Here is a 16,021-nt window from a genome sequence, read left to right on the forward strand (position 1 = left end):
ACAAAGTCGTGCAAAGTCTCCTTCTGCGGGTAACTTCACTTGACTTTGGAAAACTGATGTTGCCAGTGGAAGGGCATTTTAAAGTGGTTAGTCACACGATAGCAGAGATCAATCGTGGGCAACTGATTTAGACGTTCGTGATAGATCCCCTGCAACCGCGGGTGATTAATTGCTCCGAAATGCCTTTCCACCGGCAACAACGGCAGTCACCAGTGGAAAGGCCGGCACTAGACTGGTTTTTCAAAGTCAACCGAGATCTATTACTGCCAACTAAGTCGCACCGTGGGACATCAGCCTAAGATCCAGCTATCTCTACTATCATTCTTGCATTTTATTACCATTGGCATCAAGTATAATACAAGCCAGGAGGCAACCCTAGCACATAACTTTCTTTCTATTCTTCCCTTTCACATACACCCCATATTCACGCATTCAACATAGCAAGCCGAGCCATAATAATAAGATATCTTGTTGTACATAAAATGTATACACTGCTTTTCCCTGGCTGTGCACATGATACATACTGCCTTATATTTCCAGGCTTCTCCTGAGGTTTTCCCATCACTGCTTACAGCACGGAGGTCACATGGAGACATGCAGCCCAGGGCAGTCCATGCACTGGCTGCGGAACCCAAACAGGGCCACGTTCTAAGAAGAGCAAGGTCCGGCAAGGGACTAGTGTAAGTAGCACCGGGACTTTCTCAGTTATCTTCTCTATCTCCTCAGCAGTCAGTTGTTATAAAATCACAGTGGAACTTGGTGGCAGCTACCTCAGGTTGGAGGACCCGTTCAGTCACCCGTGATAGATCTCTGCCATGACAGGCTACTAACCGCAGGGAAACTTCAGATTACCACTTTTTTTTTACTACAGTGGACTTTCCACTGGTGACTTCTATGGCCGCTGATGAAAAGTCATTTTGGAGCGGTTAGTTGCCCATGACTGAACCACTCCATGGGTTCCAGTATTCATTTAAGCCCCACTTATCGTATAACAAGATTACATAAACATGATCACAATATTGTATGCAGTCAGGGTCAGACTGGGGTGTGCAGGGCCCACCGGGCTACTGCCCCTGGGGCCCCCACACCCCGCACAGGCCCTCTCTCCACTGCCCTCTCACGCCGCCCCCCAGGGTCCCCCACTGCCTGCCCAACCTTTCTCCCTCTGAGAGTGCATACATAACACATATCTTAAGTGTGATTGGAGGAGGGAGATAAGCTGGGGAGAACCGGCGGGGAAGAGGTCTGGGTCGTCGGGGCTATGAGGGCTGGGGCACACTGTGTCCCAAGCAAAGAAGTTCCATGCTCGGAGTACATATATTTTTCATAGTTCTGTATTTCCGATTGCAGGACAGAGAAGAAAGTGAAGACGTGTGCCTCAACAACAGTTGTGGTTCTAGATTCGGCCAAAACCCAATCTAGAATCTTGGATCCCCAAACACACCCAGAGAAATGGCAAAGGCTAAAGGTGAGCCAGGCTTCCATGTGTGTGAATCCATCCCATTATGTATTGTGAGCGCTCTTGTGACCTTCATTACGGTTTTTCAGGAGCTTGCAGAGAAAATATACGTGCCCAGCTCTCTGCGGGATGGCATCGACTGTATTAAGGTACTAAAAGGATCTAGAGCACTCTGTGGCCCTGCTGCTGCCATCTTGCTCAGCTATAGCAGTAGTCATTGAGCCCTACTCATTCAACAGGGCTCCAGTTATAAACCCACAAGCCAACAAGTAGGATGGAACATGTTTAAAGTTGCATTTTAACAATTATTCCACAAATAAAGATTTAACTCCACCCCCAATACTCCCAAGATAAGGCCCCACACTGTTCTGTTATTTCAAACTCTGCCTCAAATTCCCTATTATATATATATGTGTGTGTATTCATTTGTAGGCACTGGGACTCCATGGATACAGAAATCCTTGTGTTGTAGCTGCCCTTAAAGATGCAGTAAGTACTTTATCATCAAAGCCCATGTAGTAAATCTGGTACAGACTGACCAGCTGGCCCTTATTAACCTCATCTGACTCGTCAGCAGGCTTTAAACCCGGGCAGTGGGTGCGGTAACCTGGTGTATTTTTGTTGTTTTATCCTCCCGATGAAAGCTGTAATTTCCGTTTTGAACTGTTCATTTATAAAAACTGACTTTATTTTTCCAACTTAAATAAGAGCCATTTTCCTTGCTGTCCTGATAATAGCATTGTGGGAACCTGCCACACTATGGCAGCATAGGGATTCCCCTGTACTAAGCACAATTCAGCAGGAACAGCCCCCTAAGTTTGCTCATAGCCTGTACAGAGAGATACCATAAAACTATGGCACATAGGGATTCCCCTGTACTAAGCACAATTCAGCAGGAACAGCCCCCTAAGTTTGCTCATAGCCTGTACAGAGAGATACCATAAAACTATGGCACATAGGGATTCCCCTGTACTAAGCACAATTCAGCAGGAACAGCCCCCTAAGTTTGCTCATAGACTGTACAAAGAGATACCATAAAACTATGGCAGCATAGGGATTCCCCTGTACTACAGTATGCACAATTCAGCAGGAACAGACCCCTAAGTTTGCCCATAGCCTGTACAGAGAGATACCATAAAACTATGGCAGCATAGGGATTCCCCTGTACTAAGCACAATTCAGCAGGAACAGTACCCTATGTTTGCTCATAGCCTGTACAGAGAGATACCATAAAACTATGGCACATAGGGATTCCCCTGTACTAAGCACAATTCAGCAGGAACAGTACCCTATGTTTGCTCATAGCCAGTACAGAGATTAGTACAGATTCCTCTGTACTAAGCACAGTTTAGCAAGAAAATATTAGGTTGCTGAGGCTCCAAAGATTTAGGTTCTGTTATCCAGGCAATTCACTGTGACTGTGGGTAAAAGCCCTTTGAGTCAGGTACAAAAGATTGTAAGCTCTGCAGAACAGGGACTCCAAATTCTCTGTGCAGAATAATAATAATCCAAATGAACTTCTCACTGCAGCTAAAGAAAGACTGTCACGCTCTCCGTTATGAGGCTGTAAAAGCTCTAATTTTACTGGGTAAGAAAGTGTTTTCGGCCTCGTTCTTTCCCGGCTCCGACTGCCTGACTTGAAGTTGCTGCTGTCTCTGAAGTGACTGTTGATTGTGTTTTGCTATTGCATGAGATATTTCTAGCACACAATTAGATCCAAATTTTAAGGGCAAGTAAAATCCCATAAAACAAGATGATAATATTGCAGTGCCGATTCCTACAGCCAGCAGCCCAGTGTGCAGTCACTTTCACCCTTACATTCTCCTTGTGTCCTTCTGGCATGGGCCTCCCAAAGGAGTTCTGTCTGAAAGGAATGAGACAAACGCATGTGTTGTGGTTCCGCTTGCAGGACATTTGGAAGCCCAGGTTGTAGACGTGCTGACCCGATATCTCGAAGAAGCTCACACCGCCTTAAGGATGGACCTTCTGGGCACTCTAGAGACCTCTCTGCAGAAGGAAGATCTCATCTGGGGGTCGGAGGTACCAAGCATGTCCGGACTGAGGATCTGTGTGCCTGGCCCAATTAAATGTGACTGTCTATATGGCAGTCTCCTCATTCTCGAGAATACACAAATTGCCGGTCTGGGCCTGGTACCCAGTAGCTATTAATCCCCTTATGTAATAAAAGACACTACATTTGCCCAGGAGCAGTAACCCATAGGAACCAATAAGTCTTCTGCTTTAAAAAGGGGGCCAGTTAATACTTCCAGCTGATTGGTTACTGCCGCTGGGCAAATTTAGTGGCCTATACCTGGTATATAGGTTCTTTCTGTGGACTAGAGGACTGTGGCGCTCCACTTCTTAAATGCCTTTGCATTTATCTCACCCCTCTATTCACCCTTATCTTCAAGCCCTTCTTGTACAATTCTGTGCTGGACCCATCAACTTTGCTGTTTTTTTTTTTTTTTGTTTTTTTTAATCTTTGGTGATGTCCCACCACAGCTTCCAGGCCCAGACTGGCAATCTGCCAATTCAAATGCAAATGCCAGAGGGGCTGCTGTAAGGTGCCATAGACACTCACTATTTATTGGGCTGGGGGGGCTGTTTGGGCCTCTGGGTACTGGGAATGCCAGGACCCAGGCCCAGACTGGCAATCTGTGGGTTCAGGCAAATGCCAGAGGGGCTGCTGTAAGGTGCCACAGACAGTCACTATTTATTGGGCTGGGGGGCTGTTTGGGCCTCTGGGTACTTGGAATGCCCGGACCCAGGCCCAGACTGGCAATCTGTGGGTTCAGGCAAATGCCAGAGGGGCTGCTGTAAGGTGCCATAGACACTCACTATTTATTGGGCTGGGGGGCTGTTTGGGCCTCTGGGTACTGGGAATGCCAGGACATAGGCCCAGACTGGCAATCTGTGGGTTCAGGCAAATGCCAGAGGGGCTGCTGTAAGGTGCCATAGACACTCACTATTTATTGGGCTGGGGGGGCTGTTTGGGCCTCTGGGTACTTGGAATGCCAGGACCCAGGCCCAGACTGGCAATCTGTGGGTTCAGGCAAATGCCAGAGGGGCTGCTGTAAGGTGCCATAGACACTCACTATTTATTGGGCTGGGGGGGCTGTTTGGGCCTCTGGGTACTTGGAATGCCAGGACCCAGGCCCAGACTGGCAATCTGTGGGTTCAGGCAAATGCCAGAGGGGCTGCTGTAAGGTGCCATAGTCACTCACTATTTATTGGGCTGGGGGGGCTGTTTGGGCCTCTGGGTACTTGGAATGCCAGGACCCAGGCCCAGACTGGCAATCTGTGGGTTCAGGCAAATGCCAGAGGGGCTGCTGTAAGGTGCCATAGACACTCACTATTTATTGGGCTGGGGGGGCTGTTTGGGCCTCTGGGTACTGGGAATGCCAGGACATAGGCCCAGACTGGCAATCTGTGGGTTTAGGCAAATGCCAGAGGGGCTGCTGTAAGGTGCCATAGACACTCACTATTTATTGGGCTGGGGGGGCTGTTTGGGCCTCTGGGTACTTGGAATGCCAGGACCCAGGCCCAGACTGGCAATCTGTGGGTTCAGGCAAATGCCAGAGGGGCTGCTGTAAGGTGCCATAGTCACTCACTATTTATTGGGCTGGGGGGGCTGTTTGGGCCTCTGGGTACTGGGAATGCCAGGGCCTATTTTGAATTCCAGTGAGTTCTGGCAGCTTCCATAGCCAGCTAGGACCCCTTTAGTTATATCAAGACCCCACCTGTCCCTTCCCTTTGCTGCAAACCCCCCGGCAGCCAACTGCCCCTGCTAACCTTAGTGGGCTGTCCCAGGGCAGAGGGGACCTAGAAGCTAAATGCTCAAAGAGTTGAGCTTGATATGAATGTTCACCCATAGCTAATATATTCCTATGTATGTTAATTTATACTGAGCCAACATATTGGTATGTACTCAAGCTTGTGGCCCCATTACAGGGCAAGTTTAGTAACATTTCCATTATTTTTTGTGTATTCAGTGTTGCATGAGGGTAAACTGGATGATCCAGCTCATAGAGATAGATACCGGCTTCATTCTATACGCCTGGCAACTACAGATACCAGTGGGCTAATGTTACTTGAACAACCTTTTACATCCAATCCTCCTAAAACTGGAAGTGCCACTCCTACAGCTGTGTGCGCTGCATGGGAGAGAACGCACGTGGTGCAACAGCGGCGCCCGAGGCTCGATTCTCACCTTGCTTCATTACTGAAATACCAGTGAAATATTAAGTTACCCCTGCGGTTATTATCTCCGCATTCTATTAAGTGACTCCGTGGAACATGAGCCCACAAAAAGGCAGCTGTGATGAAGTCAGTATTTAGTATATCTGGTCAGGCCTGGACTGGAGTTCAAAATAGGCCCTGACATTCCAAGTACCCAGAGGCCCAAACACCCCCCCCAGCCCAATAAATAGTGACTGTCTGTGGCACCTTACAGCAGCCCCTCTGGCATTTGCCTGAACCCACAGATTGCCAGTCTGGGCCTGGGTCCTGGCATTCCCAGTACCCAGAGGCCCAACCAGCCCCCCCAGCCCAATATATAGTGACTGTCTATGGCATCTTACAGCAGCCCCTCTGGCATTTGCCGGAACCCACAGATTGCCAGTCTGGGCCTGGGTCCTGGCATTCCAAGTACCCAGAGGCCCAAACAGCCCCCCCAGCCCAATAAATAGTGACTGTCTATGGCACCTTACAGCAGCCCCTCTGGCATTTGCCTGAACCCACAGATTGCCAGTCTGGGCCTGGGCCCTGGCATTCCCAGTACCCAGAGGCCCAAACAGCCCCCCCAGCCCAATAAATAGTGACTGTCTATGGCACCTTACAGCAGCCCCTCTGGCATTTGCCTGAACCCACAGATTGCCAGTCTGGGCCTGTATCTATCTGGTAGGGGAAGCCTGTTTAAGTGCAGAGTAATTACTACAATATAACATTTTCTCTTCCCTTGAACCCAAGGAGTCCAAGGTCTGTTTAGTCTCTTCCTTGGAACAGAGCTTGGCATGTGGAGAGCAAGGGGCTGAGATGCCACTTCAGACAGCCACGTGTCTCTCCTATGTGGATAACCACAATGAGAAGGCTTCCTGCTCTCTACTCACTTACCTGGAACACAAGGACTTGAAGTTCAGGATGAAGGTGGGGAGACCTGACTGTCGCTCAGTGTTTTCCGTATTCCTTTGGGGGTGCAAAGGGCAATGTCATGCTTCTTTCTATATATATATCCATAGGCTTGAATTGCTAATTAACTTTGAAAGTTAAATATTTCATTTGTCTGTGAGCTGTAATGCAATGAGGTAGGAATACTATTGAGTACTTTACTGCAATGCCAGCAGAGATGTTAATCACCATGAGGTTATTTCTGGGTGTTTATTTTAACATGAGCCTATCATGGATAGGGTTGTCACCTCACCCATTGAATACCGGCCCCATATGGGACACACATCCTGCAGGGCTAATTAGCAAATAATTTAGAAGCATTATGCATAGCTGCATATTAAGCAGTTCAGTCTGCAGCATGCATCTAAATTAATAGCTAATTAGCCATGGAGGATGTGGAATCAATATGTGTCCGGTATTAAAGGGGTGAGGTGGCAACCCTAGTAGTACCACAGCCATGCCCAGTTATGGCCCAACCACACCAAGTAATGCTTTACCCACACCCCTGCCTTCAACCCACCCATATATCCAGGTGAGTTAACAAAAAGACCATAACTGTGGAGGGGAAAGTCCCTGCTTAGGAGCCCACAGAGAGTGGGGACCTGGTAAGAACTTGCCCCCCTTTCCCATAGATATCCTGTGATTTCCAGTTGCTTGGCCCCCACCCAATATTTACATAAATGACAGTAGGGCATAGGGCCTGGTGAATGCCAAGTTATGCCCCCTGGTTGACAGTTTTGTTGGTTTTAAAGGAGAACTAAAGCCAAACTAAGGGCAGAAATGTTGTACATTATGTCTTAGGGTTCTGTAGTACCCAAGGCAACCCCAGCCCTTTAGCAGGGAAGATCTGTGCCCCCATTAGCCTCCCATCTCCTTTTCTGCTGCTTCACTGCACCTTCTCTCTGCTGCTTTCAGTTACTGAGCTTAGGGACCAACACACAATATACTGTATATATAAAATATGAATGAATATGAATGTCACAATATAAGGCTGACTAGTAATTAATACAGGTAATTACTAAATGACAGCTCGGATACCAGTGCAATTAACATGAGAATTTAGTAATCAGCTCAGTTGCATCAGCTATGACAGGCTAGAGTCATTTTCTGCTTGAAAATTGCAGCAACCCCTAAGCTCAGCTTCCCAACCGCTGCCCAGAGCGCACTGAGCATGTGCAGTGCCACTGACACTTAGCATCATGGGGAGCTCCTGTGATGAATTTGAAGCCTGGATCATTGCTGCTACTAAAATACTGAAACTTTTGGAAATAAGCACAGTTCATAAATTATGGCATTTGTAGCCAAATTCATTTTTAAGGGTTAGTTCTCCTTTAAGAAGGCCTTTACTGTATATATGTTATAGTGGACGGCTTGGGGCTTATTTAATTCCACCTTGGTCTAACCTGACTGCTTTCTGTGCCTGTTAAGTGTGTTTGTAAGTAGGCAATATTGTCCATCTTTGTATATGAATTAGGCCTGACTTTTCTCTTTCTCTACAGGCCCTTAGTGCCTTGGTTGGCCAAATAAAGTTGCACAATGAAACAACTACTAACGGACTTGTGCACCAACTGCTTCATTCCATTGTGTTCCAGGTAAGGTCTAATAGGATTGGGCAGATTAATGCAAGGCAGTGATCTATATCTAGCTATTGCAAATATTGTTATGCCGCTTTCTAATACCCAGGGGAAGGAATCGTTATGGGCAAACCCAGTGTCCATTATCAGGTTCTGCCTGTCACTGCACACTGGGTTTGCCCATAACACCCACCCGATTCCTTCTACCACAATGGCACTGAATTAATTACAGCGTCTCATGGATTCTCCCCTTAGAAAGTACTAACCGATGTTCTCTGTTGTGGCATCAGCACAGGATCCAAGCCGCCGGGTGGCTGGAGTGCATTGGTTTGGAGCGAATACGGGAACAGGGGCTTGAGAAAGAGGTGTACAGTGTACTGAGGGAGAAAATATACAGCGACCCCCTACTGGTGAGACACAAAATGGACCTGAAATTAGATAATTAAAGGGGAACTCCAGCTTCAGAAGAGCCCCACACAACACAGAAACCCCTAATATACCTATCACTGTAATCTGTTCCTTCAAAAGTCTGAATAAATACCATTTTTATATGCTGAAATCCAGCTGCAAAACAGTTCTTCTCTTTATGCATCATTTGAAATCCTGGCAGGGGAGGAGGGACTAAAACATTGATGTTTCAAATTGTAACAACTTCCCCACAGCTTACAGACAGCATTTAGGAACTACATAACCCACAATGCATTGCACTGTGATGGTCCTTGGGCGGCGCGATTTCGCGCAAATCGCCGAAAAAGACTCGCGAGGCTTTCCCGGCGATTTCCCGAAATCGCCCCGCCGCGTCTGCCATCCCACCGGCGACTTACATGTTCGCCGGTGGGATGGCAGGGGGAAGGCAACTCGGGGAGATTAGTCGCCCGCGAGCAGGGAGTTTTGCCGCGGGCGACTAATCTCCCCGTGTACCAGAGCCCTTAACCTTCCTCTTTCTTGTGATACTTGCCCTCTGTTTATATCCGTTTCTCAGTATCTGCCCCAATCTCTGGGATTTCCAGGTCGTCAGAAAGGCTATAGGAATGACAGCGGGATCTTTGGGAATGAAGAAATCCATGTGGGATACATTTGAGAGGTCAGTGATATGTGCAAGCCTAGCTATGCTTTCTATGTAGGCTCTCTGCTCCTGTTATGATTTCAGGCAGGTATGCAATGATGTAACTTGACAGTGCAGGCCCCCCGCAAATAAGTAGCCACTTTAATCAATACAAATAAAATCACAAATTGCATTAGCCTATGGAATATAAAGTAACTACCATCTCATATCTAAAGTCACATTTCCACATCTCTCCACCACTTATTACTGTCTTTCTTCTGAACTACTAAGTGTGACCACTAGAGGGAGTATCATCTCCGATTTCCAACACCCATTTCTTGCACAGCACCATTTCTAAATACTATTGCTCGTTTCCACTCATTATTTATTTGTACATTGTACATGACACAGGCAACTGCAAGATCCAAGTGAAAAGAGAAGGGTGCAAGCGGTTTTGGCTCTGGTAAGTGTCACCTTTTCCGCAGGTAGGTTTTCTTCAGTGAGTTGAATATCCCTATGCTACCCCAGAGCTACTAGGGTAACAAATCACCAGATGAATGTTTGTGGGTTTAAAATACAAGAGGAGGATGTCCTAGCGGCCCCAGCCCTCTCCTTCCCCAAGGAGAATTTCTACCAGCCCTTTCTTATTTCCATCTCAGGCCTATGTAACACCTCTGTGTATCACTATTATTATTATTATTTATATAGTGCCATCAATTTACGCAGCACTTTACAGAATAGAGGGGTACAAAAGACATAACAGTTAACATGTACATATAAACAATTCACAAAAATGGTTTGCAGTTACATTGGATGAGGATTGAAGACACTAGGGGGAGGGCCCTGCTCACAAGAGCTTTCATTCTAAAAGGGAGGGCACTAGATAATTGTTATGCCAGTGGGCCCTGTGATCCTCTGGGGGGCCCTAGGAAGCCCAATCTGGCCCTGTATGTATGCATATTAAAGTCTTTGGGGGGGTTTATATAATAAAAGGCACTAAGGAGCAATAACCCATAGCAACCAATCAGCAGGAAGCATTTACTGGTCACCTGTTTAAAAGCAATCATCCTAGTGGTTGCTATTGGTTACTGCTCCTTAGTGCCTTTTATTACATATGGGGGTGAAAGTATAGCGTTAACATAATTAAAATCTCTAATAATTCAGTACTTGGTCTGTTAAAACAGTTTTTTCTCCCAGGGGGCACTGGGGCTGAGGCATAAGCGTATATTGCACCAGCTGCTGAAGATGGTGGATACGGACCAGAGCGAATCTGTTTGTGTACAGGTACTGTATGATGTGTATACTGTGTGTATACGTGTGGATTTTGTGAAAGACTGGTATTGTGATGTTGGCACTAGAGGTAATTAAAAGAATACTGTCATGGCAAAACATGTTTTTTTTTTTCAAAACCCATCAGTTAATAGAGCTTCTCCAGCAGAATCCTGCATTGAGATCCATTTTTCAGAAACAGAGATTTTTTTATATTTAATTTTGAAATTTCACATGGGGCTAGCCATATTCTTCATTTCCCAGGGTGCCACAGCCATGTGACCCGTGCTCTGATAAACTTCAGTCGCACTTTACTGCTGCGCTGCAAGTTGGAGTGATATCGCCCCCCCCTCACCCCCAGCAGCTGATCAGCAGAACAATGGGAAGGGAGCAAGATAGCAGCTCCCAGTAGGTATCAGAATAGCACTCAATAGCAAGAAATCCAAGTCCGGCTTGGGACTCCTCCAGTTACATGGGAGTAGGAGAAACAATAGGTTAGCTGAAAGCAGTTCTAATGAGTAGCGCTGGCTGAAAGCTCAGGCACACTTTACTGCTGCGCTGCAAGTTGGAGTGATATCTCCCCCCCTCACCACCAGCAGCTGTTCAGCAGAACAATGGGAAGGGAGCAAGATAGCAGCTCCCAGTAGGTATCAGAATAGCACTCAATAGTAAGAAATCCAAGTCCGGCTTGGGACTCCTCCAGTTACATGGGAGTAGGAGAAACAATAGGTTAGCTGAAAGCAGTTCTAATGTGTAGCACTCTCCTTCTGAAAGCTCATACTCACTGGGTGAAGTGATGCAAAGGGCTTTCCACCAGGGACTCCCATTGTTGTAGGAGGAAAGCCTTTTTGGAACATTTGTTGCCCGCAATAGCAGAGATCTATCACGGGTGATGACTGAACCGCTCTGTGGGTTCTTAGGGCTCTGTAAATCGGCCGTGGGATGGCATACGCGGCATAAATTGCCGAAGTTGCCTGGGCCGCCACGTATGCCATCCCACCGGCCCCAGTGTGCCATTAGTCGCGGGCCACTCATCTCCCCATGTACAAGAGCCCTAACCCTAATGATCAGGCCGGCTTAGTTGCTTGCTTCTATTTACTAATCTTATCTCTTCAACTGTGCTAAATTGTTTGACTGACCCCCTTATCTGCCGTAACTAATCATGTGTCATAAAGCCTTGTTTGCCCATTATCTCACAAAGCAGATGCTGATTGGCTGAGAGGCGGTGCTCACAAACAAACCTGTTTAACCTCTGCCGTGCTGCCTACACCTAATATGCCTTTTACAATTGCTGGTGTGAAATTGAAAATTATTATAGTTAAAGCAATGGGACTGTCTCCAGTGATATTATGTGCCTAATTGTAAGCTTACTCTAATACACGCCAGCCATGAACAACCTGTAAAATATGTCCTTATACACAGTGTATGTTGATGTTGTAGTGTATAACTGGTGCTCTGTGATGTCATTTGTATCTTGACTTTTGCCTTTGTTTGGTCACCCCAGTAAATTTTTAAAGTCCTAAAAAATTACAGGGTACATTATCCCTTATAATACATGAGTGATACTCAGAGTTCCCTGTATAACTCAGCCTGCAGCCTTGTGCCTTTATATGGGGGGCACAGAACCTCTCAGTGGCTGCTAATATCCTTATCATTTACAGTAGGGGGTACATTATCCCTTATAATACATGAGTGATACTCAGAGTTCCCTGTATAACTCAGCCTGCAGCCTTGTGCCTTTATATGGGGGGCACAGAACCTCTCAGTGGCTGCTAATATCCTTATCATTTACAGTAGGGGGTACATTATCCCTTATAATACATGAGTGATACTCAGAGTTCCCTGTATAACTCAGCCTGCAGCCTTGTGCCTTTATATGGGCACAGAACCCCTCAGTGACTTCTAATATCCTTATCATTTACAGTAGGGGGTACAGTATCCCTTATAATACATGAGTGATACTCAGAGTTCCCTGTATAACTCAGCCTGCAGCCTTGTGCCTTTATATGGGCACAGAACCCCTCAGTGACTGCTAATATCCTTATCATTTACAGTAGGGGGTACAGTATCCCTTATAATACATGAGTGATACTCAGAGTTCCCTGTATAACTCAGCCTGCAGCCTTGTGCCTTTATATGGGCACAGAACCCCTCAGTGACTTCTAATATCCTTATCATTTACAGTAGGGGGTACAGTATCCCTTATAATACATGAGTGATACTCAGAGTTCCCTGTATAACTCAGCCTGCAGCCTTGTGCCTTTATATGGGCACAGAACCCCTCAGTGACTTCTAATATCCTTATCATTTACAGTAGGGGGTACAGTATCCCTTATAATACATGAGTGATACTCAGAGTTCCCTGTATAACTCAGCCTGCAGCCTTGTGCCTTTATATGGGCACAGAACCCCTCAGTGACTTCTAATATCCTTATCATTTACAGTAGGGGGTACAGTATCCCTTATAATACATGAGTGATACTCAGAGTTCCCTGTATAACTCAGCCTGCAGCCTTGTGCCTTTATATGGGCACAGAACCCCTCAGTGACTGCTAATATCCTTATCATTTACTGTAGGGGGTACATTATCCCTTATAATACATGAGTGATACTCAGAGTTCCCTGTATAACTCAGCCTGCAGCCTTGTGCCTTTATATGGGCACAGAACCCCTCAGTGACTGCTAATATCCTTATCATTTACAGTAGGGGGTACATTATCCCTTATAATACATGAGTGATACTCAGAGTTCCCTGTATAACTCAGCCTGCAGCCTTGTGCCTTTATATGGGCACAGAACCCCTCAGTGACTTCTAATATCCTTATCATTTACAGTAGGGGGTACAGTATCCCTTATAATACATGAGTGATACTCAGAGTTCCCTGTATAACTCAGCCTGCAGCCTTGTGCCTTTATATGGGCACAGAACCCCTCAGTGACTTCTAATATCCTTATCATTTACAGTAGGGGGTACATTATCCCTTATAATACATGAGTGATACTCAGAGTTCCCTGTATAACTCAGCCTGCAGCCTTGTGCCTTTATATGGGGGGCACAGAACCCCTCAGTGACTTCTAATATCCTTATCATTTACAGTAGGGGTACAGTATCCCTTATAATACATGAGTGATACTCAGAGTTCCCTGTATAACTCAGCCTGCAGCCTTGTGCCTTTATATGGGCACAGAACCCCTCAGTGACTGCTAATATCCTTATCATTTACAGTAGGGGGTACATTATCCCTTATAATACATGAGTGATACTCAGAGTTCCCTGTATAACTCAGCCTGCAGCCTTGTGCCTTTATATGGTCACAGAACCCCTCAGTGACTGCTAATATCCTTATCATTTACAGTAGGGGGTACATTATCCCTTATAATACATGAGTGATACTCAGAGTTCCCTGTATAACTCAGCCTGCAGCCTTGTGCCTTTATATGGGCACAGAACCCCTCAGTGACTTCTAATATCCTTATCATTTACAGTAGGGGGTACATTATCCCTTATAATACATGAGTGATACTCAGAGTTCCCTGTATAACTCAGCCTGCAGCCTTGTGCCTTTATATGGGCACAGAACCCCTCAGTGACTGCTAATATCCTTATCATTTACAGTAGGGGGTACATTATCCCTTATAATACATGAGTGATACTCAGAGTTCCCTGTATAACTCAGCCTGCAGCCTTGTGCCTTTATATTGGCACAGAACCCCTCAGTGACTGCTAATATCCTTATCATTTACTGTAGGGAGTGCATTATTCTTTATAATACATGAGTGAGTTGGAGAAACACATTTTTACATAAATTCTTCTTTTCCCTTCCAGATTGTCCGATTATTCTGCTCTCTTGATCTAAAGGACTCCTCAGTTCTGAGAAACCTTAAGGAGAAGGAGCAAGGAATGGGGCGTCTGGCAAGGTACTTAATGTGGCCATACACGTGGTTGCCAAACAAGCAGATCTTCTCCTGCTATGCCCACCTAAGGTTGGTGATATCAGGCTAATTCAGTCATTTGGCCCTAGAGGACAAACAATCGATTTACAGCAACAGTTATAGGCACCGTTGAACCGCAGCAATGAGCCAGATCAGCCAGAGCTGATAAGCCAAACTTAAGATCCCCATACACGGGCCAACAGTAGCTGCCGATATGGGTACCTTGGACCGATTTGGCAGCTAATTGGCCCGTGTATGGGGATCTGGGTATCTGGCCTGAAATCGGCTAGATCTCGATCGGGCAGGTTAGAAAATCTAGTCGGATCAGGGACTGCATTGGCTCGTTGATGCGGTCCCCGGACCGACTTTCCCTATACCTGCAGTTATAATTCGATCATTTGGCCCCAGGGCCAAACGACTGAATTACCCTAAATTCCCCCAATATCGCCCACCCGTAGGTGGGGGATATTGGGAGAAGATCTGCTCGCTTGGCGACATCGCCAAACGAGCGGATCTTATGGTGTATGGGGAGCTTTACTGAGGCTGAAGAAGCACCCATCTTCGCTGTACTCAGTTTAATCTCTTGTTTATGTTTTTAGAGAGGCTTCCAAAGCTTTGAAGATCCTGGAACAGAACATGGCCAATCCTACACAAGATCCATTAGGAGTTAGAGATTAGGGCCCCCCTAGCATTGCAGGAAGACTGTGGCCCCTTTACCCTGAGGGGTCCCTTTAATGCTTTGATTCCAAGGCTGCAACAGATATTAACTTTCCAGCAATATATATATTTCATGCACCATGCACACTATTAACAGAAAAATAAAGTTTCAGTTTCTACCTAAGATTATGTAATGTGTAATATTTTAACAAGGTTATACCAGCTTGTGTGTTTGCACAGGGAAATGTAATCAAACGGTTATGTCTTTTTCACACAAAGCAGAAGTTGTTCCCTGCTTTATGGCTGAGATTCTAGCTATCTGTATAACAGAGCATTCTGTCACAGTGGCACAGATCCTATCTGATCCCCCCCATTGTAAGCAGCAGTCCTGCCCTGCTTTATGGCTGAGATTCTAGCTATCTGTATAACAGAGCATTCTGTCACAGTGGCACAGATCCTATCTGATCCCCCCATTGTAAGCAGCAGTCCTGCCCTGCTTTATGGCTGAGATTCTAGCTATCTGTATAACAGAGCATTCTGTCACAGTGGCACAGATCCTATCTGATCCCCCCATTGTAAGCAGCAGTCCTGCCCTGCTTTATGGCTGAGATTCTAGCTATCTGTATAACAGAGCATTCTGTCACAGTGGCACAGATCCTATCTGATCCCCCCATTGTAAGCAGCAGTCCTGCCCTGCTTTATGGCTGAGATTCTAGCTATCTGTATAACAGAGCATTCTGTCACAGTGGCACAGATCCTATCTGATCCCCCCATTGTAAGCAGCAGTCCCACCCTGCTTTATGGCTGAGATTCTAGCTATCTGTATAACAGTCTGCCACGGTGGTTACCTATCTGTAAAGATCTGAATTCTATGGTAATAAAATAATGTAATGTGGAAAGCAACAGGTAATGGCTTAT

General features: G+C 46.1%; 1 protein-coding gene across 2 annotated transcripts; it reads left to right on the forward strand.

Annotated features, from left to right (window-relative positions):
- The first annotated feature begins 1,382 nt into the window (after positions 1–1,382).
- Positions 1,383–15,287, forward strand: LOC101730340 (protein HEATR9-like). Of its 2 annotated transcripts, none has more exons than XM_031894323.1 (11): positions 1,383–1,468; positions 1,892–1,948; positions 3,369–3,499; positions 6,428–6,604; positions 8,125–8,217; positions 8,490–8,609; positions 9,210–9,283; positions 9,656–9,707; positions 10,442–10,528; positions 14,340–14,497; positions 15,046–15,287. In XM_031894323.1, exons 3-11 carry the CDS (start codon positions 3,437–3,439, stop codon positions 15,122–15,124), a joined length of 903 nt encoding a protein of 300 aa, XP_031750183.1. In that variant the 5' UTR covers positions 1,383–1,468; positions 1,892–1,948; positions 3,369–3,436; the 3' UTR covers positions 15,125–15,287. The 2 variants fall into 2 exon arrangements, with proteins under 2 accessions (XP_031750183.1, XP_017944823.1); XM_018089334.2 differs by having other exon boundaries at positions 14,340–14,431.
- The last annotated feature ends 734 nt before the right edge of the window (positions 15,288–16,021 follow it).

The sequence above is a fragment of the Xenopus tropicalis genome, chromosome 10, assembly GCF_000004195.4.
Source record: "Xenopus tropicalis strain Nigerian chromosome 10, UCB_Xtro_10.0, whole genome shotgun sequence".
NCBI lineage: Eukaryota > Metazoa > Chordata > Amphibia > Anura > Pipidae > Xenopus > Xenopus tropicalis.